The 27,991-nt window shown below is 48.9% G+C and overlaps 2 protein-coding genes across 7 annotated transcripts in view; one reads left to right on the top strand and one right to left on the bottom strand.

Moving 5' to 3' along the window:
- Window positions 1–104: 104 nt before the first annotated feature.
- On the top strand, window positions 105–27,486 carry WIPI1 (WD repeat domain, phosphoinositide interacting 1). 3 transcript variants are annotated; one of them, XM_016143669.2, is made up of 13 exons: window positions 105–283; window positions 4,199–4,301; window positions 5,651–5,820; window positions 8,319–8,415; window positions 15,443–15,540; window positions 16,230–16,322; window positions 16,994–17,064; window positions 17,727–17,834; window positions 21,844–22,008; window positions 22,749–22,856; window positions 23,529–23,647; window positions 23,986–24,086; window positions 26,955–27,486. In XM_016143669.2, exons 3-13 carry the CDS (start codon window positions 5,734–5,736, stop codon window positions 27,000–27,002), a joined length of 1,095 nt encoding a protein of 364 aa, XP_015999155.1. In that variant the 5' UTR covers window positions 105–283; window positions 4,199–4,301; window positions 5,651–5,733; the 3' UTR covers window positions 27,003–27,486. The 3 variants fall into 3 exon arrangements, with proteins under 3 accessions (XP_015999155.1, XP_015999154.1, XP_015999153.2); XM_016143668.2 differs by having other exon boundaries at window positions 113–283; window positions 4,219–4,301; XM_016143667.2 differs by lacking the exon at window positions 105–283 and having other exon boundaries at window positions 700–4,301.
- Window positions 22,856–27,991, bottom strand: part of ARSG (arylsulfatase G) — a 109,813-nt gene continuing 104,677 nt past the window's right edge. For 2 of the 4 annotated variants that reach the window (XM_036223782.1, XM_036223783.1), the window contains exon 13: window positions 24,080–26,725. Coding sequence is in view for 1 of the 4 variants with exons in the window: in XM_036223787.1 (XP_036079680.1) it covers window positions 23,153–23,313 (161 nt within the window). In the remaining 3 variants the exon portion in view is untranslated. Of the gene's footprint in view, window positions 23,314–24,079; window positions 26,726–27,991 lie in introns of those variants that run through there. The other 2 variants (XM_036223787.1, XM_036223786.1) reach the window with 2 other exon arrangements.

Genomic DNA, 27,991 nt, shown 5'->3' with positions numbered 1-27,991 from the left:
GGGACTCCGCCCTCTCAGCTGTACAGTTCGGCGGGCCTGGCGGGAGGGGGTCCGGACGAGGCATGGAGGGGCGGGGCGAAGCGGGGACAGGGCGGGGCTAGAGCGGAGTGGGGGCTGGCCACCCGGCCCGCAGAGCCGGCGCCAGCGGGCTGCTGAGGTGGCTGTCGCCGGCTCGGAGCTGCGCTTCCTCGGTCGAGCCCCCCATGGAGGCCGAGGCCGCGGACGGCTCCCCGGGCGGGGTCGAGGCTCCGCTCAGCTGTTTCTCTTTCAACCAGGACTGCACGTAAGCCGCGGCGCCTGCCTTGACGGGAGATGGGGGACAGAAAGTCGTGACCGGGGGTGTTGTCCTGTCGGCAACTTGTAGCAAGAGAGGCGCGGGCCTACACTCCAACAGGGCCTCGGCGGGACAGCTGGCGGTTGTCCTGGACTGGTTGGGGTCTTGGTAGCCACTTCCTCATCCCCCCTCCTCCGCCAGCAGGGGGTTTGGGCGCCCCCAACCTACGTTGCGGGCGGACAGCCAGGAGGGGCTGGCCGAGGGCGCAGGGAGAGAGTTACACAGGGGAAGGGGGCTCAAGAAAACTAAGGAATGCGGGGGGACTGGGGATAATGACCGAAGTGGGGGTCTGGGGAAGGAGGGGCAGAGGCCAAAACAAAGGAGACGGGAGGGGAGGGGCAGGTTGCAAGTAGACCCAAGGCGTGGTAGTTGGGGCCCAGGAAGATGGGAGTCCAGGAAAAACTTTCCCATTTGTCCTTGAGCATCTCAACGTGGCATCTGGGCAGGGCCTCAGACAAAGAGGCAGCCTATCCCTGCGACCAGGCCAGCCCCTGTCCCAGCCCCAGCGCTGGGCATCTGGCCTGCCCACTCTGGACGTCAGAAACCTTTCCATTCCTCTCACTGTGTTTCCACATCGCCACTCAGCGAGACCGAATCGTCTTCTCCCAGCCCACGAGCCTTTTCCCGGCCCCAGGCTGCCTCCTTCCAGGAGTACCAGCTCCACCCTGTTGCTTTTTAGAGTGGGTTTTTAATGTTTCACCTTGATGTTCACATTTGGACTTTGGCCAGAGAGCTGAGACTTACTAAACTGTGTTTCAGACATCTGGAGAATTCTGTCCTGTAGAAGCAAACACCTTTTCCCTTCCCTCTTCTCATGGAGTTGTTAGAAGCCAGCCCTGGAGACTTTATGGAATAATCTCTTTGGAATGTGCACCGTGAGCATCAGGCAGGGATGACCTCTTCCCGGTTTCCCACTTCCTGCTGTACCAGTTTTGTTTTGCCCCTTGTTTGGACTCAGCTTCAGACTTGTGCTTTGGCTGCCTGGGACTTGGCTATGCTGATATTGAACATTAAGTGGTATAACTAAGGCCATCATGTACCATAAGCAACTCTGACTTCTGTTTCCTTGGTGTTTCCATTTAAAAACACCCTATGGCAAACAATATGCCTTTGTTCAAAAAAAAAAAAAAAGATGTGTAATCGGGTAATCTGGTCGCTGGACAGCTTGGTTAGATGTGTGACTTTCAAGCTTTCCTTGACCACAACCCACAATAAGAAATATGTATTACAACATTACTCAATACCATATACATATAATATTACTAAAAGGTGATTCATACAATGATGTTTACCTTCATTATGTGTGATACCTTCTTTTTTTTTTTTTTAACCTTTTTTACTCCCCGAATTGTCTTTAGGATCCACTCACAGTTAAGACCCACATTTTACAAAATGATAGTGTAGATAAAATTCTGAAGTTTTGTAAGAAACATTTTGCAAGAGGGTATGGCTGTTGAAATGCCTGGGTGTTTTCCTTCCCAAATGAACTCAGGTTATGGAGGGGAGTTAGTTTGCTTATCAGTAGTAAATGTTGTAAATGCTGCTTTGTAGCATTGTTCATGAGATTATTTATAAGTGATGTTAATCTTTATTCTAGTTAAGCCCCAGTTCTCGTAGCAATTGGATACGAATGTTATTTTCAAAACCGCAGGGTGTTTGGAGAGTTAATTTCCTTAGCCCTGCTGTCAGTTCTCTTTTCTTGGATGAGGGCTCAGCTGGACAGCTCTGTCTCACCTATAAATAAAAGTTTTTGTCACAGTCAGTTGTTTTGAGCCACAGAGGGTATGACACTGGGATTTAAAATAAGTCAAGCCCCTTACCAATACATTTAGGAGTATCAGTGTGTATTTTTCTATAACCATAGTCTGAATTTGAGATCGGTATTTCTGGAAAAGGCGAGTGAAGACAACTAACCATTACCAGTTTCCTATGCTCACAGTTCACGCTTGGCACCGTGCTAGACACTAGTTGTGTTTTCTCATTAAATTGGTGATACATATTTGTCCCAAACCCTATCCCCACGAAGGTGATGAGACTTTTTTTCCTACAGAAAGGCGTTATGAATAAAATAAAATTTTAGTCTGAATTCCTTGATTCAGAGTCTTTTGTAGCCATTGATTAGTTATTTAAAACATAATAGTGATCACACTGCCATTTTCTCATCTATAAAATTCTTCTGTTCCAGGAGCAAGGCTTATGTTTGAAAATTATTTTAAATTGCCACATCTTTTGGTTAATATTATGACTCTAGTTGTAACATTTAACATCCTTTCTTGCAAGCTTTAGAAATCTTGGTTTACAACTAAATGCATCTATGTGAAAAAGTTGGTGTGGAAAAAAATTTAAAAATAGTAAGCACTTTAGAATACATTTTGAAGTTTTAAGATGCTGCTGGCTTGCTTTGCCGGAAGCTGTTTGTCATCGTTGAGGCTGTAAGTCTGGATGCCACCGCTGCTCGTATGCAAATATCTAACCCAGCAGTGGAACCAGGGGGCAGGCTGGAGAGCAGAGGGACGGGAGCATCTACCTTGCCGATTAAACGATTAAACGTTGACTGTAGTCACCTATCCCTGTATCCCAGGGAAGAACAAATGTTGGGAACAAAATTGTCCCAGGGACAATCATGTGACCTTCTTTTTTTTAGGCTAGTGAAACAAGAGCTGTGGCCATCCAGGCTTGTAGCAGTAAGATGCTTATTTTAGTATATGCTTCTCTGTGAAGAGCGAATCTCATCTTTTCAGATATTTGTTTTAAATGAAGAAGTTGGGCTAATTTTTAGGTCCACTTAGGACCACTTTAAGGTCCCTTTAAGCTCGGACATCCCATTTTACCAGGGTGGAAGTGCTCAGGGTCAGCCTGCCCTGTGTTAGGTTTTGCTCGCCACTCAGGCCTTGGAGGCAAAGCAGGAGCGAGCAAGCGGGAAGGGGATTCCCAGCTGTTGAACAAAAAGGACTCATTTGCTTTCATCTCCAGGCCATGGAAATCTGGGTTCACGCTCTGTGTCTATGGGTCGAAAGTAAAAAATTAAGAAAACAAGGTTTTGTTTTTTTTTTTAGCCCACATTGTCCCATATAAGCGTTCAGCATTTGTTTTGTTTGTTAGGTGTGATGCTAACTTTCTGGAACCTAGTATAAAGCAGAGTCCTCAACCCTGGCTGTACATTAGAGTAATTGAACTAAACCAGATAAACAGAAAAATCCAATTACATAAAAAGCTCAAGGGTTTGAGAGCAGGAGTAGACAGTCATCAGTATTTTTTTTTTTTTTTTGGTAAACTTTCCAAGTAAGATTAATGTCCATCCAGGGCTAAGAGTTGCTGGTATGAAGTGTCCAGGATGTTTTCTTGGAAAGTGATGAAAGGAAGCATCTATTAAACTTCACCTACTAATGACCTACTATGCCTGTTAGGAACATGCATTTCCTTTTTAATCAAAGAAAAAAAATCATCAAGAAATAAAAAATGATTTACCTCTTGAGAAAGTACTTCTCGAACAACCAGGAGACCCCTAATTGTGTTGGGGGTAGCATTATCATGAATATTCTTAAACATTCCGTTTTTCCTATTTCTGCCCATTTAGGAAGGAGGCACAGTCTCTGGCAGGTTTGACATTTCACTTGATGATAGGTCCCAGAAGTTACAGGTCTCCTAACTATTCCACATTTTTTGTGTGTAGCGGTCTTTGACCTTATCCCTTTTACTGTACCTGCCCACCTGACAAAGTGTGTCTCACCAGGTAGAAAGTTATCACATATGGAAGCACCCGAGGTTGTATGCTTATCTGTCCCCTATGAGGGTAGAGGGAAAAAGGGTGTTTGTCTTCAGGCAGATATATGGCTGGAACACAGTATCTTCTGTCATTCCCAGGCTGTCATTGTCTCCCACAGATCCCTAGCAATTGGAACCAAAGCCGGTTATAAGCTGTTTTCTTTGAGTTCCGTGGAGCAACTGGACCAAGTCTATGGAAGCAGTAAGTGTGTGTGTGTGTGTGTGTGTGTGTGTGAGTGAGAGCACGCGCGCGTGCACAAGTGTGCTCTCAGGGACACCAAATCCCCTCTCTAGACTTTAATTAATGGTGTTTCTGAGCTTTCTGTGTTTCCTTCCCTTTAACTAACAAAGTTGAGTCAGGATTTTTCATATTTAAATAGAAATCGTTGTCTCCACTCGCTTGAAGAAATCATAGTGAAGCCCTTAGTGAGCTGTAGCAATAGCTTAGTAATGTTTTCTTTCTATATTAAGAAATCCTTTGTCCGAAACCACACCGTTGACACTTTCACGTGCATATATACACAGTCATCAGTTTTTAAACTTTCATACCAAGAGATCACTTGGGATTTTTTTCTTTCGGCCCTCCTATTGACACTGTAGACCATTGGTAACATTCATTCAGTCATGGAAGTATTTTCTTTGCTCTAATAAAGCAATACTATGCCATTTACAGTCTTTATCAAAGATGTTAGAGTACTTCTAGTGAACATTTAAAAAATTCAGCTTAGAAATGTGACTCTTATTTTCTCATAGTGAAGAATATACAATCTTTGGATTTCTTGGAAAGAAAGTGGATTGGTAAATTTTACACTGGGCTCCTAAATTATCTGTAAGACATTATATTCATTATGCCAATTTCATGGCTACTTGACTCTGTACCTGTCCTGCATTGTTCCCTATGGGACTTGCTCAAGCACAGGAAGGACTCACATGTGAAAAGAATGTCCTCAGAAAGACACCGAGGCCTGCTCCTGTGGGTGCCCAGCAGGCTTACGAATTAACCTTCTCCCTGAACACTGAAGCACCTCCTTGTCATAACACAGGTGTTCAGATTGTTTTCAATGGGAAAGGGATTCCAGAGAGGGCCAGGAAGCATAGCAAGATGGGGGGCACAGACTTAACTATGTTACTGCCCCCCATGGCAGCCCCACTCTGAGCAACAAGAATTCCGAGAGCAGAAGCTCGCGGCAGAGTAGTCACTTTGAGGCCTCTCAGGGAGAAAGGGTGGATAGAAATCATGTGAACCAACCAAGGATGTTTTCCGGAGCAAACATTGGCACCCTGGGGCTCTGGAGAGGCAACTGGCACTAGAGATGTAGCTTTGTGTTCTAGTCACTAGCATTTTCCTTGCCTCATATATTGGAAAGGGCTTTGGAGCTATCACTTCTGGAAACCATTAGAGCTTCACCGTGGGGGGAATAGCCATGCATTGCGAATGCATGCCGAGGGAGGGCACCTGGTCGGGAGGACCTAGAGAAGGCTGGCTAACTGGCCAGAGCCATGCTCCATTCAGGGGAAGCTGGAACCCCGTAACCTTGGCTGCTTTCCCAGATGAGATCCCGGACGTCTACATCGTGGAGCGCCTCTTCTCCAGCAGCCTGGTGGTGGTGGTGAGCCACACGAAGCCACGGCAGATGAACGTCTACCACTTTAAGAAGGGCACGGAGATCTGTAATTACAGTTACTCCAGCAACATCTTATCCATAAGGCTGAACCGGCAGGTAAGTAGGTCCCTCCAGATTACAAGGCTTCTGCTAATCGGAACCGAAGAAAAAGATGGATGCCTTTCAAGACAAATGTCTCTAAAGCAAGCATCAAATCTAAAGCGGATGTTGGTACTCAGGCTTAGTATTTTGGGGCTGCTCCATGTGCTGCGTTTAGTGCTGGGTCCTCCCGGGTCCTTCTGCCTTGTGTTCTTTCTTGAACGTGGGCCTCCGGCTAGGTGAACTCTCCCCTAGATGCAGGCTGCATAGAATTCTGGCTCTGAAACTGTCCCCTGAGCTGCTGGAGGGGCCCCTTAAGCCTGTGGAACGCCTCAGGTTTGGGTCCCAGATGGTGGCATTTGTCACAGACTGGCAGTCATGCCTCTCAGAACGAAGCAACTGAGGAGATAGCGTGGTCCTCCTGGGTCGGACCTGATAACGGTCAGTAAAACCGCCCCTTCTCTTGCTTTCCCAGAGGGCCAGGGACTCAGTCTCATGCTTCCACTTGTCTTTCACCCAGCTAACCCTTGAAGCTTTTTCTCGTAGTGTTTTCTTTGTCAAAGGAAGGATTATTCTTATCTCAAATACACAGTACATTCTCTTGAGAAATATCAGTTCTTGTTAAGTATCTGAGATATTAGCAGAGTTTCCCTCGAATTATTAGGTTTTTAAATCCTACAAGGGCAGGGACTGTATCCATTTTGTTCACTATTATAAGACGTGGTAGAGAAGACACTGCAGAGTTAGAAAAATGCTCCATAAATGTCTGTTTCCTGACTGCCCATTACATAAACAAACAGATTCTCTATATGACCATGCAGCTCTGTCTGTTCAAGTAAACATTCCCAGGATGGTGAATGGCTTTGCATTCATTAAGGACAATGTTTTCTTCTGTCTTTGTACCTAAACTATTAAGTACTAATTCATTTTTTTAAACAAATGAGACAAGGCGCTTTTTTAAGTCTATGGGAAGGAAGCAGAGTGTTTCACTGAGGTGATCAACTCTTTTGATTGCATGTGCACTGAAGCCTGTAGAAAGCCGCGTGGTAGAAAATGGCTTGAGAAGTAGAATATGGGGATAGTCAAGCAAAGGGGAGCACAAGTAAAGAAGAAAATAAATCCGGTTTTTGTCAAGGGAGGGAAAGGCAGCTTGAGGATTTTGAACTTTCAGGCTTTCAAGCACAATTCTGGGCTCAAGTGCCCTCTCTGAGATATGTTGGGAGATCGTGAAATCTCACTGCGGATCTTTGATCTTTGCATAAAGTAGAAAGTCAGTATATGAAAATTAAGTATCTTTTTTTGGCACTTGATCGTGTTTTTAAGACTGGTTAGGTAAATATCCTATGCAAATCACAGCCCTCAAATAGTGTCTCTGGTATTTATTTGTATAACTTCTCTCTCACTTGCTCTGTGATATTTTCAGTGGGACAAGGAAGGGTTATTCAAAGGTCTGAGTCTGTTAACCTTTAGATGCCACATCTTACAATATAACTAACACTCATTAACTTTAAGGTTCCCCGCCCCCACCTTCTGAAGGACAGTGTACCTAAAGCTGCTCAGCTATTAATGGCCAAACTAATCTAAACCCTTGCCTCTCGGGTGCTCCGACAGCTCAGCAAAATCAGAACCACTGGCCTTAAGGGAAGCTGAGTCAGGCGTACGCAGGGCAAGGCGGCAGCTGCTCGGAGCAAGGGAAGCGCCGCTGCACCAAAATTCCTCCCCAGCAGATTCAGCATCTGCTCACCTGTACCGAGCTCTGCATCCTGTTCCTTTTCCCACGCAGCACGTGACCCCCGTGGCCTGTTTCCGCTCGGTGGAGAGCATGGCCATTGGGAAGGGGCTCCAAACCTGCCAAGTCCCGTTTGCAGAGGAAGGGGGGCATGAGGACCCCCCAGGGAGAGGAGCTCAGTGGGGGGGGGGGGAGAGTGCAGGCGACACAGGATACAGGGACAAGGTGTTCACACAAGGGCTGAAGGGCTCCTCCATTACCTTTGACCCAGCTGGAGAGGGCGCACAAAGGTGGGTCTGCAGGAGAGTTGAGTAGAACGAAGTCAAAGCTGACCAGCCACTGTGAGAGTAAGACAAGACTGGGTGACAGAGAGGAAGCAAGAGGAAGACTTAGGAACACTGAGAGGCAGCCTGTCTGATGGGAATAGGAACCCAAAAGCTTGCCCGAGATTATCCTAAACGGTAAAGCGTGTCTCATCAGGAAGCATTCAGAAATCCCCATTCTAAGGAGAGGGGAAAGTACAAAAAAAAAAAAAAAGAGAATCTCAATTCCTAAAGGTCTAGTGTTTTCTGCTCCTGGGCAGGTGGATGGCAATGGATGGCAATGTATGTACACATAGCCACACACACGTGCAGGTACATAAACGTAATCTTCAGCTTGATCATCCAGATTCTTCTTCCTTCAGACTTCGAATCGAGTTAGGACTCATAGGAAATAGGAGTGATTTTGGTCTGGTCGGCCGCTTTTCGAGCCGGCCTGGCGCACTGATGGGCGTGTGTGATTGCAGAGGCTGCTGGTGTGCCTGGAGGAGTCCATTTACATCCACAACATTAAAGACATGAAACTGTTGAAGACCATCCTGGATATTCCTGCAAACCCCACAGGTGAGCTTCCCAGACCAGAGAGGGCCCCCTCAAACCTCTTGTCCAGGGATTCCTTTCATGAGCTGTAGTGTTTGTGCTTTATGAGTCTTAGTGGTGTTTATCTCAGGCTCATGTTGTAATGGCTGCGAGTTCAAGTTCATTAGGCTATGTGGTAATTGATGCCTCCTGAGAGAAATTCCTTTTATCTGGGACCCGTTCTCAGCAAATGTGTCAAGGCATTTAAGGTAGATGCATCAGAGATTTCACATACCTGCTATTGAAAGGTGTTTACCCCTAATTATTTTTTGTGGTTGTTCAGAACAGAGCAGGTGTAATCATTAGAAACAGGTTTGGACTTGGTGTGTTTGCATGACCAGGACCAAGACAAGCTGAACTGAAAAGCATGTGTTTTGTTACTTTACAAAGAAATCTCTACTGGGGTGATAGGCTCGACTATGGGACTTGACAAAATTCCCAGGGTGGAGCACTATTGAATAAGTGACTCGTTTCAGAATGGGAACAGTTTAGATTTGTTAGATCAAAACAGCAGATGATGAAATAAACGAGAAAGAGGTCCTCTGTTGGCTGGCAGGGTTGGGGGCCATCACAGTGGAACGATTTATGTACCTAACGATTCAGCTTTATGTTTATAAATTGTGTTCTCATTCAGTACCCTTAAATAACTGCTTCTGTTCACTCTAGTTTCCCAATGTTTTGTCACTGTATTTCAAGATCTGTGTGGCCCAACCCAAGTCACCTAGACTCTTTAAGCCTCAGTTTCCTTGTCTGTAAAATAGGATAATAATGCCCATCTCCCAGGGCATTATTAATTATTAATTCTCCCAGAGAATTAATCAAGGTGGCGTTTGTGACAGTGACCTGCTCATGGCCTGCCCTGCAGTAACTACGCCCTCTGCTTCGCTTCCCCCTCTTCAACTCCCTTACGTGGACGGCTGACTTCCGTGCTTGACAATTTCAGCAGTAACAAAATGACATTTTAAAAGAACAAAGCCATCAAGATGACTTTAAAGCATATTTCATAAAATGGAGGAGGGTAAATGAAGAAGCTAAGGGGGTAAGTGTTTTGTTTTAGGATTGAGAAGTCGAGCTAATCTAGAAGAGTGTTGACGACACACCGTGTCCCCGATGCCACGGTAGACACTGTCAGATGCAGGTACAGCAAGCGTGCCGGGAACCCCAAACCTAGTCGCACTGTTCGCTGAGACCGCCTGCTCTGTGTGACGCAGCGTGAGACACGGGTTCTGGCAGCCTCTGTGGGGGTGGGACCCCATCGTAAGGACTGGGGCTAGGGGCAGTCTTAAGGAAGCTGTGTTCCCTGATGGCGTCGAGGAGGTGCTGCGGGATCTGAGCAGAAGCCCGGACAGCTGAGCCTGAACTGGACCGTGACAGATTTGGTCAGGGGACAGTCCCACCCACTCCCACCACCACACCCTCAGGCCACGCCGCCACAGGCCTGCCCTCACAACAGGGCCTGTTTCTCCTGCGAAAGGCAAAGCCTCTCCCCATCTATTCCTTATAGCAAATACAGCTGTTTTTCTTAGGTCAGAAAACTCCTTGGTTATCTCACTTTTTGTATTTTCAACAAGGAGAACAGAAAATTTCAAAGTGGGGTTGGTTGTGCTTTATGTGAAAGAGAATTACTATTTGTAAAGGGAATAATTATTTTTTTCTCAAGGAAAAATTAGAAACAATGGGAGGTGTTTTCTCTGTGTCAGAGAAACAAACAGGATTCAGGAATAGTCTCAGCATTTCCTTCTGAAAGACTAGGATGTGTCCGATTACACTTTTGCTGTTTTTTGGAGAGATAGCCCCAGATTTATTCAAATCCTGAAATTTATCATTATCATCTCAGCTTCCACTGAGCTTCCATTCCTACATCTGTAAAATGGAGATTATAATTCTTACCCCAGAGTTACTACGGGGAGGGCTAACCGAAGGCACGGAGCAAGAGCCAAGGCACACCTCAGTACACACGGGTGACCAGCTGGGCTCACTTACTGCTAGCACAGCACCAGCCCGGAGGCAGCCTGACACCAGCCGCCATGGCACCACAGTAACAAGACAGGGTCCTGACTCAAGAACCATCAGTGGCCTCAGAATGTCAAAACCACAAATGTAAAATCGAGGGGCCAGGGGTCTCCTTCACTTGTCCTCATTCTCTAAGTTATTTCCTGAACCAAAATATAAGATGGAAACTCTTTGCTTTTATAAATCCTTAACGAGTGTAGAGGGGAGACAGAATTACTTGTCCAGCTGGCCGGAGCACACAAATTCTGTATACATTTTACCCTGGCAAACTGCAGAGAAATGACCTATCCAGGGTGCCCCTGTCGCTTCACACTCAGTATCTAAAGAGGCTGGAAATTTCCTTCCTCTCTGCCTGTGTTTGTGTCATGCCCATTCCTGTTGTGTCAAAGATTGCTGGCCGTTTCCTCTAAAGAGTTATGCCAGGCAGGGCTCCAAGCTAATTTCCGGCTACCACAGCAGTCTGCGCTTTGGGCAGGAGAGGGTGGAAATGTCCATACAGGTTCTGTCAACTGCGGGACTCAGGGGACTCTCGGTCTCACAACCTCACAGGGAGTATTAAGGGGGTGATCTACACCACACAGCGGGGTGTGCCCCAGAACAAAGGAGTGGCTGATGGCCCAACAGGAGCTCTTTCTGAAAATGGCTGTCCAGGTGGGGGAATGGCTCTCCTTCGCAGTCGCTTAGCGCATTTGCAAGTACAGAGATTTCCTTCCTTTCTGTTTTTGAAAATCGGAAAGCATATTCTGAGCCATTAATCACCCCAGAGGGAACTGCATTTTACAGATCACCATTAACTTGCTTTAAGTTTGACATGTCATACTATAAATACCACAGAGACAATAACTTGGGATGGATCCCAGGACTTCTTTCTAATCTAGCTAATGCTGCACTGGTTCTTGAACTGATAGCAGGCCCTTCTTTTCCAGCTGCAAAAGAATTACAGCCAAACAATTTCAGTGAAATGATAGCTGACAGTGATTTATGAAAATGTGTATCAAGTCTAAAGTCCAAAAGCCACATCGAAACCCACTTCCTACACAGAGAAAAGACGAGAAGGAAACAGGCTCAAATGTTGAGAATAGTGGAAAACCTCTAGTTTTTTTAGAATCGTGAGTGACTTTTTTTTCTCTTTATTCATATTTTCTGGGCTCTGCAAATTTTTTACACTATCACTCTTCTATGATAAAATTTTTATCAAAGAAAAGGCTCCCTAAAAAAAAAAAAAGTGTTGTGTGCCACCTGTGACAGAGACAGGAGACCCGGAGAATGATGTCTAAGCCTGAAGCAAACTTTACATGCTTTCCTTGGGGCTTCACAAGAAATAGAGTCCTCGCTATTTGGATTTATCTGAGAACTGGACCCTAAGAAATTGAAGGCACTCAGGTATCTCTGGGGACCTTCATTAAGTCTGCGAGGGTCCGTGTGCAGGGTCCCTTGGCTAAATTCACATGGGTCGGCAGAAGTGCAAGCCCAGAGGTGAAGCTGTCAAGTAAGTGCCCAGGTAGCAGAGTATACCTGTTCCCTTCTTGCTAGAATCCAGGATCATCTCATTCTCCTTTGGGAATTATAGAAAGCTCTATCTAGCTAAAGAAGTTGAAGCCCTTCTTCCTTTCTGGGATGTTTACATTTTAACATAAAACTCCAAAGGGTACCGTATGCCTGTTAGAATACTTTATCAAAAAGAGAATAACAGGCGTGTTATGAAAGGTGAGGGTGTGGGTTAAAGGGAACCCGCGCACGCTGCTGGTGGGAACGTGAGCTGGTGCAGCCGCTCTGGAAGACAGCAAGGAGGGGCCTCAAAAAATTAAAAATAGAACTGCCTTATGACCCAGCAATCCCACTTCTGAGTATTTATCCTAAGGAAACAAAATCACTCTCCCAAAGACATAGCTGCACCCCCATGTTCACTGCAGCATTATTTATAACAGTCAAGACATGGAAACACCCTAAATGTCCAGCAACAGATGAATGGATAAAGAAAATGTGGTCTGTGTGTACAAAGGGCTATTATGCAGCCATACGAAGAATGAAATCCTGCCATTTGAGACTACATGGATGGACCTTGAGGGCATTACGCTAAACGAAATAAGTCAGAGGACAGATATCACAAATACCATATGATCTGATTTACATGTGGAATTAAAAAGAAACGAGCTCATAGATACAAAGCACAGATTAGCAGTTGCCGGAGTTGGGGCAGGGTGTGGGCAGAATGGGTAGAGAGAATCAAAAGGTTCAAACTTCTAGTTATAAAATAAATCTCACATGAACATAACATATAATGCATGATGACTATAGCTAATAGTGCTGTATTGCATATTTGAAAGTTGCTAAGAGATTAGATCTTAAAAGTTCTAATCACAAGAAAAAAATATAGCTAAATATGGTGAAGCTATATATGGTGAAGGATGTTAACTAGACTTATTGTGATGATCAGTTTGCAATAGATACAAATATTTAATCATTACATCGTATACATGAAACTAACATGTCATTTGTCAGTTATACTTCAATTAAAAAAAATCCGGAAGAGCAACTGGAAGCACGCGTCCAAGCCTTCCTCGCATTCCCTGCCACAAGGATGGACCCCCCGCCCCCATATTTCTGATAGAGGAAGTAAATGAACACTTAGTGTCTTGGAATGTTAAAGCTGGAAAGAACCCTAAATCACCAGAACCCCTCATTTCACGGAAGGGAAACAAGCCTGAAAAGGCCACAAATAATCAGCCAGAGTTATACAGCACATGGTGGACCCAGGTCTAAAACCCCATGTCCTCGGTCTGTTTCTGCCAAATGGATATTTTTAAAACATGGCCTTTTTGTCTCTAGCAGCTTTGAAATGTAATTCACATGCCATATGACTCATTTAAAGTGCACAATTCAGCAGCTTTTAGTGTATCATAGAATTGCATAACCATCACCACAATCAATTTTAGAACAACTTTAGAACACACACATTCCCCCCAAAAAAAGACCCATACCTCTTAGCCATCACCTCCTGGGCCCCCAACCTTAGGCAACCCTAATCTCTTTGTCTTCATAGATTTATCTACTCCGGACATTCCATATTAGTAGAAACACATAATATATGGCTTTCTTTCACTTTGTATAATATTTTCAAGTTCATCCACGTCATAGTATACATCAGTACTTCACTTCTCCTTGTTGTCTAGAATGCTGCATTGTAAGGATATACCGCATTTCCTCTCTCCGTTCATCTGCTGGTAGACCTTCAGCTATTTCCAGTTCTTCGCTTTTACAAATAACCTTGCTATGAACATTTATATACCAGTTTTTTAATGACTATATGCCTTAATTTCTCTTGGGTATACACCTACAAGTGGAATTTTTGGGTTATGTGGTAACTCTGTGTTTAACTCTTTGAGGAACTGCCAGGCTGTTTGCCAAAGCACCGCCCCCATGTTACAGTCCTGGCAGCAGAGTAAGAGGGTTCCAATTATCTGCCTTCCTGGTAATAGCCGTCCTGGTGAGTGTGAAGTGGTATCTCATTGTGGTTTTGATTAACTCTGCTTTTTAAAAACATGTGCTCAGAAGCCCTCCGTACTTGCCCACTCCAGTCCTACAGTTGTCACATAAATCACCTCTTCTCTGCTAAGCGCCCCTAAGGGCGCCCCCCAGGCAAGCCAACCTGCTCCCTTGATTGTCTTCCCGCTCCCATTTCACAAGACCAGAATGCCCTCTGCCTGCCTGGCCGTTCCTGAAATTGTATTTGGATCTTAAAGAACCCAGATAAGATGGGGAACTGGGTCCCAGAGCAAAACTGGGAAGGTGCGAGTAGTCTCTTCTAAGGCCAGGGCCAAGAGTGACCTTGTCTCGGCAAGAGGGTTGCAGGGTGCCACAGCACGCGGAGAAGGGTACTAGGCTTAGTCACTTTGCTCCCACAGTTCTATGAGGCAGGCGGCTGATAAGATCACAGCCCTGGCCATGTCCTCAGCAAAGCCAGAGCAGGAGGAATCTTGGTTCCATTTCTCAGTGTTTGATTGTTTTTTCTCTTCTCTTCCTCCTAGCAGATTGGGCAGGGCACCTTTTGGCCTGATCTAAAGTTTTTCTTACCCTTTCATAAGAAACCCATTTAACAGGCTAACTTGTAACAAAGACGTCAGTCACCTTTTTTATTTAGAAAGATGTCTCTCTTGGCTAATCTCAGAGTTCTTCTGGTAATGCTTTTGGTTCCGGTAATTCCTTGAATTCACTTCTGTCATGTACACCTCTATTAATCTAAACCATTTTTGCGAAAATCCTTTACTCGAATGCTATTAGGACCGCCCCTTTGAGCCCCCTTGTAAATAAAAATGGCTTATTTTGTTGGATGGTTCGATTGGCTGTTTCCTTGTCCAGGATAGTGTCAAAGCATCTCAAGTCCAAAGTGTCCTCTTCCTCTAGTGTGTTTCAGTGGCAGACACACTGTCTTAACGGCACATGCAGCCCTCAAAAGAGCTTCCATCTCTGGAAATGCTGATCTCCCTCTTCCAGGCAGGGCATTCGGCTCAGAAATGAGTGATTCTAAACAGGTCGTTTCCCTCACCGTCTCCCGTCTCCAGCCTGGAATGAATGACTGCCTGAACCCAACCACCTGCGGAAGGGCTGGCATGTTCTGCCCTTCCTCGGTAGGCAGGCTTCTCTCAGCTACAAGGAAGTTCTCTCGTAGGCCTGGAGCATAATACAATCGGAAGAGAAGTTGATGTGGTTTCAGAGCCCTGGGATAAATTGTGGAGAAGAACATCTTCGGTATTCCAAATTCTGGTTGCTTAGCTGCAGGGGTAGAGGGCGCATGGCCAGTGTCAGATCCGGGGTCTTCCCCTATGGGTTTAATTTATTGGAGTGCTTTGATGAGAAGAGTCGCTTGAAGTAAGCGCCCGCAAAGCCGTTCCCCCATCACCAGTAGGTGGCGCTGCAGTCGCACTGTTTCCAGGTGCCCTTTGCAGGCGCGCTGTCTCCCTGGACGCCGGCTTTTCACCTGCTGTCTGTTCCCTGCCAGGTCTGTGTGCCCTCTCTATCAACCATTCCAATTCCTACGTGGCCTATCCTGGGAGCCTGACTACAGGCGAGATTGTGCTTTACGATGGACACTCCCTGGTAAGTTGACAGTGACGTGGGCCGGCCCAGCCCCCCTGCTTGGCTCTGTGGTCGGTGGCAGGTGATGAGCAGGCCCTGTCACAGTGGGATGGGTGCACAGGTGGAAGCAACACAGGGGGTGTGTGTTCTGGCCACAGCAGGTGGGTGTGGAGGAGAAGGTAGTGATGTTTGCCCTCATGCCATCAGTCAGCGTGGCTGGGGGCAGCATGCCAGGCCCAGGCAGACATCTGCAGCGTCGTGGAAACCGAAACCACCTGCCAGCTGCTGGCCTGTTGTCAGGTTGAAGGTGTCATGCTGCAGTGTGTCACGGCCTGCGACAACGTGCATCTCTCACATTTCCTGTCCTCTGCTCTCCAAGCTTCACAGAGCAGGACAACATTGCCGCAGGAAGCCCCCTAAAGAAGGACACAAGGAGGGCCCATGGCAGCGACATCACCCCTCATGGGACACAACTGGTTGTCCATCTCCCCGAGGGCAGGAAAGGGATAGAAACGGAGTGGCCCTTGACGCAGAATCTGGATGCAGCAGCAAACGATGTATAGCTTTTATGTAAAGAGTCTGCCGGAAGTGCTGGAGAAAGAGCAGGAGCCTGGCAAGTGAGGCAGAGTGTCTCGGAAGAGGAAGTAGGAGGCAAAATCCATCTTCCTTCTTTCCTGGCATCGATATCCATTTTTCCTTTCCACCAACAGAAAACTGTCTGCACTATTGCTGCCCACGAGGGGACACTGGCCGCCATCACCTTCAACGCCGCAGGCTCCAAACTGGCGAGCGCTTCTGAAAAAGTGAGTGTACCCCACATCCTCGCGGGCTTGCCTCCTGCCCCGAGTCTGCTCCGCGGCACCAGGGAGCTGATGGAACGAGTCTGGTGACACGAGGACCGACTGGTCTCTGGGACTGCTCAGAATTCATTTCAGAGGGAGAATTGCTTCCCCTCCCACATCGTGATCTATCGATGCATTCATTAATTTAATAGCTCGAAGGCCTGTGCTATGCGCCATACGAGGAACTTGGCACGAAGACGTGCGGCCCTGTTGAATGTGCATGCACATCACCATGGATGCAGATAGAGGCTGCCTTCCATTAACTTAGCATAACCAAAATGCTTTGCTATCAGGAGAGATCAGTCGCTTCTGACTAAAGTAATCAGGGAATGTGATCAAGTTGAATGTCAAATGCCATGAGAAACAGGTCTATTCTGACAGGCAGAGATTGACTCTTCTAGGAAGCCAGGGCAGTGTGAGCCTTGGGCTAGGGTGGGAGGGGAAAGAAAAACACGCCTTCTGAGAACTGCTTATGTGGCACATGTACAGACCAAAAAGCTTCCACGTTCCACGCCGAGTGCTTCCTCTTCAGAGACAGATGTTCGAGACCGATAAAACAGGCTCCTCTCCAGAGGGGCACGTCTGCTTGCAGCCATTGCTGGTCTGAAACGTCCACCTGCTTTCTCTTTCAGGGCACGGTCATCCGGGTATTCTCTGCACCTGAAGGGCAGAAGCTCTACGAGTTTCGGAGAGGGATGAAAAGGTCTGTGCCCACTGTGAAACGCACTGTAAAGTCCCCACAGAGGTTCTGCCCTGTGCGGCCGGCAGCCGGGTAGGGGGAGGCCGGGGCATGGCCCCATGCCGTCCCCCCGGGGCCCCAGAGGGGGCAGAACTGTACTTTCCCAGGTAACTGACTTAGAGGCCTGCTTAGTGCTTAGTACACCTGCGAGTGTAGACACCGTGTCAACACGGCAGTTCAGCCGCGAGACGTACCGCCTAAGTCTTCGCCAAGGTGGTACGTGCATATTTGCAAAGCCGTGAGAGTCCTTCTCGATGTGTCTGTGGGTGGCCGGCAAAGGAGAAATGACAGAGCAAGGGAGTCACAACCCAAAAGCAATTTTTGGTTCCCTTCCATGGGGGAGAAAAGCGTGATGCCTGGGATCCTGTTGGCTGTGGGGTTTGCAGCTGGAAAACTTCTAAGATGAGAGGGAGGAGCGATGACTTGTTTCAGCCTGAGAGCACGGCCCTTTACGAATCTTTTCAACGCAGATTTCTAAACATGAATGGCACAATGTTGAAGGGTTTTTAGAATACCTAAACTCTTCAGCATGCATATAGTTTTCTCATAAAGCTGATATCTGAGCTATCGTGCAATAACCCTCATTTTTCCTGGCTCACCAGCCCCTACGTTGCTCTCCATTCTAGGTACGTGACAATCAGCTCACTAGTTTTCAGTATGGACTCACAGTTCCTCTGTGCCTCCAGCAACACCGAGACGGTGCACATCTTCAAGCTGGAACACCTCAGCAACAGGTAAGTGCAGCACCCCGGAAGAGGCAGAACTGTACTTTCTCAGGTAACTGACTTAGAGGCCCTGTTCACTCCACGCTAGTGACCACCGCCAGCAGAAGCCACTTCTTCCTGGTTTGCATGCCATAACCTTGGCTTTACCCCTTATTTCTTCACCAAAGCGGCGTGTGTTTGTTTGCAAAGCCTTGGTGGGGTAATGCATGGAAGCACAAAGCCTGGGGCAGGTAATTTAATCTTTCTGTACCTAGCTATGAAAAAATCTACACGTCTTGTGCTTGTCGTGAGGATTAAATGCATTCCTTGACCTGAAGCATTTAGTGTAATGCCTGGCACACAGTAAACGCTAGGAAGTGTTAGCCGATGCAGCTATAAATGTACTACTGTATTAGCCATTGCCTTCGCCCCACCACTGAGTACTCGGCGAACGCCTTCAGTGCCCAGAGTGCGCCTGGGGCAGGAGCGGGGTGAAGGCTGGCAGTATACAGCATTGATTGCGGCCAGTGCTGTGTGTAGAGTTGCCTATGGTTGCTGTGATGAAGTACCGCAAACCTAATGGCTTAAAATAGCAAGCACGCGGCATCCCTCAGTTCCAGGATGGCCGGGTTCTCTGCTCGGCATCTCACAAGGCGGAAATGCCCGTGTCAGCTGGCTGCGTTCGCCAAACTCAGCCTGTTGTCGGCAAGAATTCAGATCCTTGCAGTTGCGGTCCTTACTTCCTTGCTGGCTCTCAGCTCCGAGGCCACCCGCACCCCTTCCCACGCCGCCTCACACCAGCAGTGTCGCATCGACTCCTTCCCGTGCGTCGGAGTTTTCTGACTGTCCCTTCCACCTTCCTTTCCCACGGGCAGACCGAGAAAGCGCCCTGCTCTTACGGGCTCGCTGAGCTCACACCCACCTGGATAATCTCCCTCCCCACCATCATCTGGGCCGTATGACAACACGGTCACTGCTATCTCACCACTGTCATGTGTTTCAAGGGCCAGGGCATGGGATCTTGGGACCGTTCCGCCGTGTGTGAGCATTAGTTCACAGCGCTAAGTACCTGCTACAGGTGTGTCCACCCCCGGAGCTCATCTATCCTGCAAAGCAGTGAAGCAGCGAAGAAGTCTCCTCCCGCCCAGCAGTGTCACCTTGCTCAGCCCTCCTCCCAAGGTCAAGATCCTGTTTCCAGTAGCATAGCAGATGCCTCACACCTTCCTCGAGGGACTTCAGACACCTCGTGTCTCCTGACACTTCTCCTTAGTGTCGTTATAGGAGATCGAAGCAGGACATTTTAGTGATTAGCTCAGCTACACCCAGAGAGCAGGTGGCAGAGTCAGGGGTAGCTACACTTGCGTCCGAGGGAACACTTCGTAGCGAATAAAGCATTCTCACACACTTCCCGCCTTGGGCCCCACAGTTCTCGTGGAAGGCAGGTAGAGCAGGACTTCCCTGAGGGAGCAGGTTCAGAGAGCGTCCCTGTCTTGCTCAAAGCCGCCTCTGTCTCCGAACCCGGGGCCACACGTGTGCCACATTTCACGCCCCTGCCAGGCTTCTGGAGCTGCTCCAGACGGGACCCACGGAGACGTCTTGAATAGACGTCCCAAGTACAGAGGCCTACGCTGCATTTCACAATTACACCGAGAGGCCCATCTTCTGTTACAGAAGGAAATTCTTCTCATAACGTGGTAGAACTTTCCCGAAAAACAACACACTCTTTCTGTCTAATAGGTGTGACGCAGTGCCGGCCTCTGTCATGTGTGTGTTAGTGTGTGTCTGTGTGACTCCGTCCAAGGGCACAGCAACAGGTCACCGTGCCATGGATTCTTCAGCCCTGGTTCTGACTTCCCTCTGCAGGCTGGCGTGGCACCCCTGCTCTGGGAACCTTGTCCCCTGTTGGTGTCTAGAACACTAGGGGCTGCTCTCTTCTCGGTCCTCCGACTTCCTGGACCCAGCGAATGTCCATCCATTTATGCGTATCCCAAAGCCCATGGTTTGCCCTACAGTTCTTCTTGCTCTGCACGTTTTTCGCAAAGATTACATCTATATTCTAGACTTTTCTGTCACTTCTTAAACAGCTTCGAAAACTTCAGCCCTGAGCTCTTCCGGGGGTTGAATCCACCATCTGTTGTAGCAGGCCGGAGGTCGGCTGAAGTTAAAATACCCTTCAGTCCCGAGGCCCGTGACTGAGGGACCCCCTGACCGCTGCTCTAGTCTCGTCTTCGTCTGAGGTCACTGCTGGTGCTTAAGACAGGAAACTGATGTTTGAACTCACTTCCCTCTGCAGGTCCTCCTGTTTCTGTCAGTGATCTCAGGTAACCAGGGACGAAACTTAGTCATTCTTGGCTGTGCCCTCAGCCGTCCATGAGGGGTTAACACACCCTGTGTGACATGGCTCTCATGCGCCTGCTCAGTCCCATTTCTCTGGCCACTGACCTTAACCGAGTCCTTAGCATCTCTTGTCCGGTCCACTTCCCGACACTTCTGTTTCGCCTCGCTCCTTCTAGTCTCTTCTTTTCAGTCCATCACATATCATCTTAATGGGCTGATCTGAAATGCTCCTTTGAATGTGACCCTCTGTCCTCAGACACCTTTACTCCCCTCTGTCCTCGGGGACAGCCCCGCCTCCGCCAGCCCGGCCTTCAGGGCTCTCTTCGGTGCTCCTTGTCGCCTGCTGCCGCCTTCCTGCCTCTCGCAGACCAGCGTGGCGCCACCCCCGGAGGTACCACTCTGCGTCCGCATCTGAAGCGCCCTCGTCCTGCCCCCACGACACCCCACCCCGTCTCACCCTGGGGTTGTGGTCAGACCTGCCTGCAGAGCCCGGCCGGAGGCCACCATCCCCAGAACCTCCTCAGTCACACCAGCTGCAGAGACGCCGTCTTATAAAACAGCATTCGCCACGTGCCAAGCGCTGTGCTGGGTCCTCTGCGTTCTTTGTCACCTCTTTAGTTGTCACAGCTAGGTGACCACGATTATCCTTGTTTTCCAAATAAGGAAAATGGTAACTGAGAGGTGGCGGAACTTTATCCCCTCTCCCTCCTCTGTGGTCCTGGAGTGGCTGCCGCCTGTGGCACCTACATTGACTGCTGTGTTTTCTCTCTTCTTTTCCTGGTCTATGTCTCTACCCTGAGCGCAGGGCCTGGACGCTGCGCCTGTCTGACTCCCCGCCCTGAGCACGGAGCTCCAGGGGAGCAGCATGGGCGAGTGTCCTGCCGCACAGAGCCCAGAGCCATAGCAGGGCCTGGCACTCCGGGTGGGAACGTGCAGGCCCCGGGGTCCGTCCAAAGACCGTCCAGCCGGTCGATAACTGAGTGAGAAATAAACCCAGAGCTCCTGAGCCGCAGCGTGTGCTCCCCGCCGGGATCTGGTCCCACAGATAAGCAGCCTCTCGGCAGGCGTTCTTAGGAGCATGCGCGTCCCCGCCCAGGCCCAGGCCTGCCACCAACAGTCACCCCTTCGGTTGGCGGAGGCCCTAGGACAGGTTTGGGGACTGCAGGGGTCAGGCCGGTCCCTTTGAATTATCTCCACCATCGGGGATGGCTGGGTCCCTGGGTGTCCCAGGGCTGTAATCACACACCGCCCAGGCGTCTTGCCTGGGGGTTCGCTTCCCACTCAGTCTGGCCTGGAGGCCTTCGCTCTGAGGTCGGTCTGTTCCTCCCTGAATGCAGGACAGGCTCGATCTTATTTTCTAGAGTCCGGATATCGAGTCCATCTCATTCTCCACCCCGGGCCCCTTTTACACATCTAGATATCAGACTTGTCATCAGATCCAACTTTTTTAATGTAGGAAAGCGGTAACACTGCGAACCTCTTAACAGCTTTGCAATGGCTCTTCTGAAGGACAAACAAGCCCTCACTGCCCTTTCGGGATGGCCATGTCCCGAGTCGTCCTGGGTGGGCAGAACATTATGCTAAGGCACGGCTTCTTCCTGTTGCGGTGAGTGCCGCTCATAACGTCTGGGCGCATAGCTTGCTGGACGGATGCCGGTGCCTGCAGCTTGGTCTCACCCTCGCCCGTGCCTTGCTCCCCCAGCCGACCAGAAGAGCCTTCGACCTGGAGCGGCTACATGGGAAAAGTGTTCATGGCTGCCTCCAACTACCTCCCCACGCAGGTGTCAGGCATGATGAATCAGGACAGGGCCTTTGCCACCGGGCGTTTGAGTTTCTCCGGACTGAGGAACATCTGCACCCTCTCGACGTACGTATGGCACCACCCACGCTCAACGCTGCTAACACATTATCTCCCCAAAGCACAAACTCCCCCAAACACGTGCCAAGAGAAAAGGAAAAGAGTAGGTGGCCAAGAGGAAGGGTGAGCGAAATCAAAACCCTGCCGACACCTGCCCGAGGGTCACAGGCCTTCTCAGAGCCCTCTGGGCGGGCAGCTGCGAGCCGCCAGGGGACTTTTCACCTCCTGTTACGATGACACTGTCTTAAATACAATTCTTGTTTTTACGTAATTATGTAAAAAGGCCCTAGTTCCAGTGTCTCGGTTCAGACATCTATGGGATCGACAGATGTTTTGTCTAAGTTTAAAGGAGCTAAACATTTTTAAATTTTCATACAATTAGTCAGCAAAGACGGTGAGCCAATTTTCCATTGTTTTTCCTTTCTGTCACTCGTTAACGGCAGACACACACACAAAATAGAGACGACACCCCATGCAGGTAAGCCGATGCTTTCGTGGGCGTACTATTAGCATGTACACATGTCATTTTGTCTCTTCCACACAATTATTTTCAAAGACAAAAACGAACTCTCAAGTCGGATCACTAGGTCAGAACACAAAGAAATAGCCAGAAACCCAGAATCTTGTTTTGCTGATGGCAGGAAGAAAAGCTAGTGACAGCCAGGCCGAGTGGGGCCTTGTCATGTGAAGCTGGCCCGTAATCCAGTTTGTTGTAATCACGGCACATGTTTGTTTCACTTGGCCCTTAGGATCCAGAAGTTGCCGAGGCTGTTGGTTGCATCATCTGATGGACACCTTTACATCTACAATTTGGACCCTCAGGACGGAGGAGAGTGTGTCTTAATCAAGACCCACAGGTAAAGATATCAGCTTTCAAAGTGCAGCCTTTCAAGACCCACTGGGTAGCATTGTCACTTGGCCAAGAACAAGGACACGCTTCAGTGCTCGTGCTTCTCTTCCTTCTGGAGCCGCAGTTTGGGTGGCGGGCCTCCAGCGGGCACCTGCTTCATGCTGGGCGCCATGGCAGGCGCGCCCGCCATGCTGGGCGCTTCTGGGGAAGGGCCAGGGTGAAAAAAACTCAGAACAGGATGTCTTCCTGCCTGGCCTTCCTCCTCTCACATAACGGGTACTCGAAAATATTTACTGAATCGAATTAAAAAGTTCTCTGGACTTCTGTGACCAAGTCAGGATGACTTCTTCCTGCTGTGGACGGGACATCATGAGCTGCCATGGCCCGCTCACCCGTGGAGCATCCCCAGCAAGCCTGTCCTGGAGTCCTTGCCTGAGTGTGCTGGGAGAGCAAAGGGCCAGTCTCTGTCAAATACAAAAGAAAGCGTCATTGTGAAGTGGCGTGGTTGATCCTGGCAGTGTGGGGCCACTTCATTCACTCTGACCCAGTGGGGTGCCGATAGGTCTTTGCCGGAAACAAGTGGCCAAGCATGATTTTCCCATTGCTCTTCCCTTTGGGGGGGGGCGGTCCTGGAGACGTGACAGTCTCATTTCTCTTTCTCCTTAATTGCTGTAATTAGGTTGCTTGGCTCAGGAACAACAGAAGAGAATAAAGAAAATGACCTCAGACCTCCATTACCTCAGTCTTACGCAGCAACTGTAGCCAGACCAAGCACGTCCGCTGCCTCCACGGTGCCAGGTGAGCGGATGCGGGGGACCGTGCCTGACAGCCACCCTCTGTCCCTTCCCCGTTGCCTGGGGACGGGCACCCTCCCTGTGCCATTTACTCCCTCCCAGCCATGGAAAGTTCTAGGCACCTGGGTGGAAGGTGGGTTAGAGCAGCCCACCCGCCTTAGAGGCCAAGAGACCACAAATGGAGGGATCTGGACCAGCCTGAAGCACAGTTTCTCCAGAAGGAAAGCCGGGGTGACCGCCACGCTTTCCTGGGGGCCTCCCTCTCTCCTCGGTCCTGCCCCCCGGGGTCATGGCACGCAACAGCCGGGGTGGCTCCTCTCACGCCCCATCCTTGGCTTCCAGGTTATTCTGAGGACGGCGGGGCGCTCCGAGGAGAGGTCATTCCCGAACACGAGTTTGCGACGGGACCAGTGTGTCTTGACGATGAGAATGAGTTCCCCCCTGTGAGCATTCGGAACCCCTAAGACAGCGGCCCCATCCATGTGCTTAAAGGGCAAGGAGGCAAAGTCGCCTTCCCGTTACCTGTGTCTGTAACAGCTAATCCTCCCTAACGTTCAGAAAAGCCAAGGGATGTTTACCGTGCCGTGCGCCGCAGGGCCTACAGGCCAGCCATGAGGTGTCGCGCTCAAGCGGACAGCATCCGCGTAACCGGGTACTAATCCAGGGGGCGCCTGCGGCCTGACTGCCTTCTAGCCCGGACCCCCTGCCTTCGCTTCCTTTGCACTGTCTCTGCTGCTCTAAGGCAGGACCTCTTGCCTGTGTAAACTCTTATTCTCATGGGGTTCCTGTCTGCAGAATGCTGCCATCCTGGGGCTGCAGGTGGTTAACACGGCCGGGCCGCTGGGCCCTGCGGGAGCCGCACCCTCGCCGCCTCCGGCTCTGGTGGGGCAGACCCCAGCCCCGCAGCAGCTCCGGGCACGCGTTAATCAGCAGCTGTGTGGAGAGCTCGCCCAGGCACCTCCGGCTGGGTTTCCCAGCACCCGCTTCCGCTGTCTGGCAGCGAGGGCCCCCGGGGTCGGCTGGGCGCTAGGCATGGCTTCTTCCAGCATCCCGGACTGAATGGAAGGTTCTTTTCCTGGTTGGCTGCCGAGGCCTCCTTAGCTTCTCATTTTTCGAGCTTCCACTTAGGGCAAGTTGTAGACCCTGCACGTGAGCTTCATGTAGAGAACAGCCCGGACAGGCAACCTGGAGTCATTCGGAGACAGAAGCAGTGTTGGGGCTGAGACTTGGCGAGTCAGTCGAGTGACCCTCCTGGAAGCAGAGACAAGTAGCCATAGGATGAGAATTGCTTTGCTGTTCTTGGTGTGCAATGTTTTCTCCTGATCTCCACTTTGTGTCAGTTGACGTTCCATTTGCGAAAGGATGGAGCGCAGGTCTGGCTTCTTTCTTGCAGACATCCTAGGGCAATCTAGTAAGCACAGTCAGCTACAAGGGTGGGGGAGCTGTTGTGGGGCCCTTCGTGCATGGCTGGAGGGCCATGTTTGTGAGTTCCCTTATAAAGGCTCTATGCGTTATGGCTCGATTTACATTCTGGCTTTTAATAGGCAGATCACCAAACACATTGCCAACGAGTGAAGTTTATATTTGAGGAGTGGGAAGCAGTAACTCTTAAAAATACTAACAGGTTTAAAAACACCTGTCGACTGGCTGCCTCCCGATAAAACAGTCATTTTGCCTTTGGGTTGTAATGCCCCAACTAGCAGTAAAGGGAGTTTTTCTATCCCCCAAAAGTTGGTGCTCACTCACCCGAAGTTGCATTTTCCAGGAACCAGAGCAAGTCAGATGCAGTTGAGGATAAAAGTGACCGTCCTACTCCATCAGGGTTTAGGGCACTCACTCATTGGGTTCCATTTCGGTAATTTTGGTAAAAGCCTGTGACCACTATAAAAGATTACTAGATTCTTAAGTATACTCAGAGTAGAACTTATAACCTCTTATATTTACAGAATCTGAGTACTTCAGATATTGGCATTCAGGTGGTCCCTTGCCAAAGAAAACCTGTTTAAATAATAGGTACACTGTATAGAGCATTTGTTTGGAGTTAAAAAAAAAAAAAAAAAAAGAGAGAGCGAGAGAGCGAGAGAGAGCGAGAGAGAGCGAGAGAGAGTGAGAGAGAGGCTTAAAAACTAGCGCTAAAACTTGTCGCAGCCCCTTCGCCTGTGCACTGCCAGGGAGCTGGGTATGAGCCGCTTGTCCTGTCTCCCTCTTGAGGACCAAATGAGCGGAGGTTGGTTTAAATCACATCCAGGATTTGTATTTACATCCGGGAAAGCTTCCTGCCAGCGAGAGTACTGATCGCCGCACGAGGCGCCCTGCAACTGTTGTTAGACGCCAGCAGGCCCTGGGCAGCTTGTGTGCAGAGCCGGTGGCAGGCGTGACAGAGGCCATCGGACCCCGGCCCTGCCCCTGAGCCTGCAGGCAGACGGCGAAGAGGGGGCCATGCTCCTGTGAGATACTGACAAAGTCGCAGGCAGGTTTTGCTGTCCCACTGCACTCAGGTCAGAGGAATGGGTGCTGCTGGGACGTTGTCTCAGCGTGGACCGTCTCAGTCATGCCCTTACCGGAAAGAATATTCAACCGGAGATGCCAGACGGCTCCCTCTCTTTGTATTCTTCTATGCCTGTTAGGCATATTTGTCCAGAATTCACACCTCTACCCACATTCCCTAAAAGCTTCCGGGACTGTGAAAGGGTCTTGGAGTCTCGGCCTGTTTAAAATCCCTTCTCCTGCAGACACGAATGTGAGCTTGCCTGGATAATCTCATGAGGGGCTTTGCCTTAACATAGGTCATCACTAGTGGCCTTTTTAAAAAATATACTGACACCTACCTGGGTATGATCACTCTTCTCTTTGCTCCAAGAACAGTGAAGGAAAAGAGAGTCGATCACTTCTTGTACTTTAGAAAGCCATGCGGTATACGGGAGGGTAGGCAACTTCTGTTTCAGTGACAAGCCACCCTTTCTGAGTCTGCATGTTTTCTGACACGAGTCTTACTCTGCTGAGCAGGAGTAAGGGGACTGGAGCCAAGGGTAGTTACTGACTTTTTAACAGTGGTGTAGCAGTCCGTGTTTACAAGATGAGCCTTTTTTAAAAAAAAAAAAAATACACATATACACATTTTTTATATAGTCAGCATCTCCTGAAACTGCCAAACTTGTCTACACCTAAATAAATAAGATGCGTGAATTTTCTGTGGCTGTGTGTGCTAGCCTCCCCGTGCCGACCCCGCGTGGGCACGGGTCTGTTGACATTGCAGCCTGCCTACAGCACTTCCTGGAAAGAGTAAGGCCATTCTGTTTTGATTTCGGTAGATAATCTTGTGCCGTGGAAGTCAGAAGGGCAAAACGAAGCAGTCATGATGAGACGCGCACCTCAGAAATCAGGACACCCCCTGTCAGGTGGTTTTGGAGAAAACAAGGAAGGTGGAAGAATGGCGTGCGATTGTGGGCACAGAATGGGGGGCAGGAGTGCCGGGTGCCACCCGCTTAAGCCACAGGACACAGCTCACTGCTCACCAAGCCCTGCTCAGCCCTGGCTGCCGGTGGGTGCAGGAGGCACTGTACGCACATCCTGCCGTTTAAAACATATTACAGCCATAGTGTCAATGCTAACTAACCATATTGGTCTATAACCGAAATTTTATATTAAAAAGGGCATCCTTTTTAAATGTATGCTGTGTAAAAATGTACTTATAGGGAAATCTCTTCAAATTGTTTTCTTGTATAATACATACATATAGAGACTATTTTAGCCAGGCAAAGTATTTTTGCAGTGATTGGAATAAATCATTTATTACCTTTGAGTGCCATTCAGGACACTAATAATAAAATCATGGCAATGCAATTTTGAGGCTCTAAAAATTTATTTCTTCATGGTTTTAGAAAATAGAAAGAACTCCTAAAATCTCTAAACTACACCTTTAAAAGGGTGTGGGTGGCGGGTAGGGCCGTGGGCTTATCTGCGGGCTCTTCTGCCCAGAGACCCAGAAAAAACAGCTGACTTTGTCTAGTCTACATCCTTCCTACTCAAGGCAAGCCCCAGAGGTGTTCTGGAAGTGGAGGATCCCAGACCTACTGAGTCAGAATCTGTACTTTGACAAGATTGCAAAAGGTTTATGTGCATTAAAGGTGGAAAAGCCATGCTTTCGATACCAGCTGGAATGAATCCTTGCTAAAATAACCAGAGAAACCAGGTACATTAAAGAGAGAGAGAGACAGAGAGACAGAGACATATTAAGTCCCTGCTTCAAGTGTCAGGTCCTAAGCCAGGCATTTTCATGTATTGCCTTACTGACTCTTCAAAATCGGCTTGCAAGTTAGGTTCTATAACAGCCCAAGTTCAAAAGCTG

The sequence above is a fragment of the Rousettus aegyptiacus genome, unplaced genomic scaffold, assembly GCF_014176215.1.
Source record: "Rousettus aegyptiacus isolate mRouAeg1 unplaced genomic scaffold, mRouAeg1.p scaffold_m13_p_6, whole genome shotgun sequence".
NCBI lineage: Eukaryota > Metazoa > Chordata > Mammalia > Chiroptera > Pteropodidae > Rousettus > Rousettus aegyptiacus.
This window is presented reverse-complemented; position numbering and strand designations above follow the sequence as displayed.

Coding starts and splice junctions, on each gene's coding strand:
- WIPI1 (XM_016143667.2), top strand. CDS start 4,085: ATGGAAGCACCCGAGGTTGTATGCTTATCTGTCCCCTATGAGGGTAGA. Junction 4,302..5,650: donor GGACCAAGTCTATGGAAGCA/GTAAGTGTGTGT, acceptor CTGCTTTCCCAG/ATGAGATCCCGGACGTCTAC. Junction 24,087..26,954: donor ATGAGAATGAGTTCCCCCCT/GTGAGCATTCGG, acceptor TGATTTCGGTAG/ATAATCTTGTGCCGTGGAAG.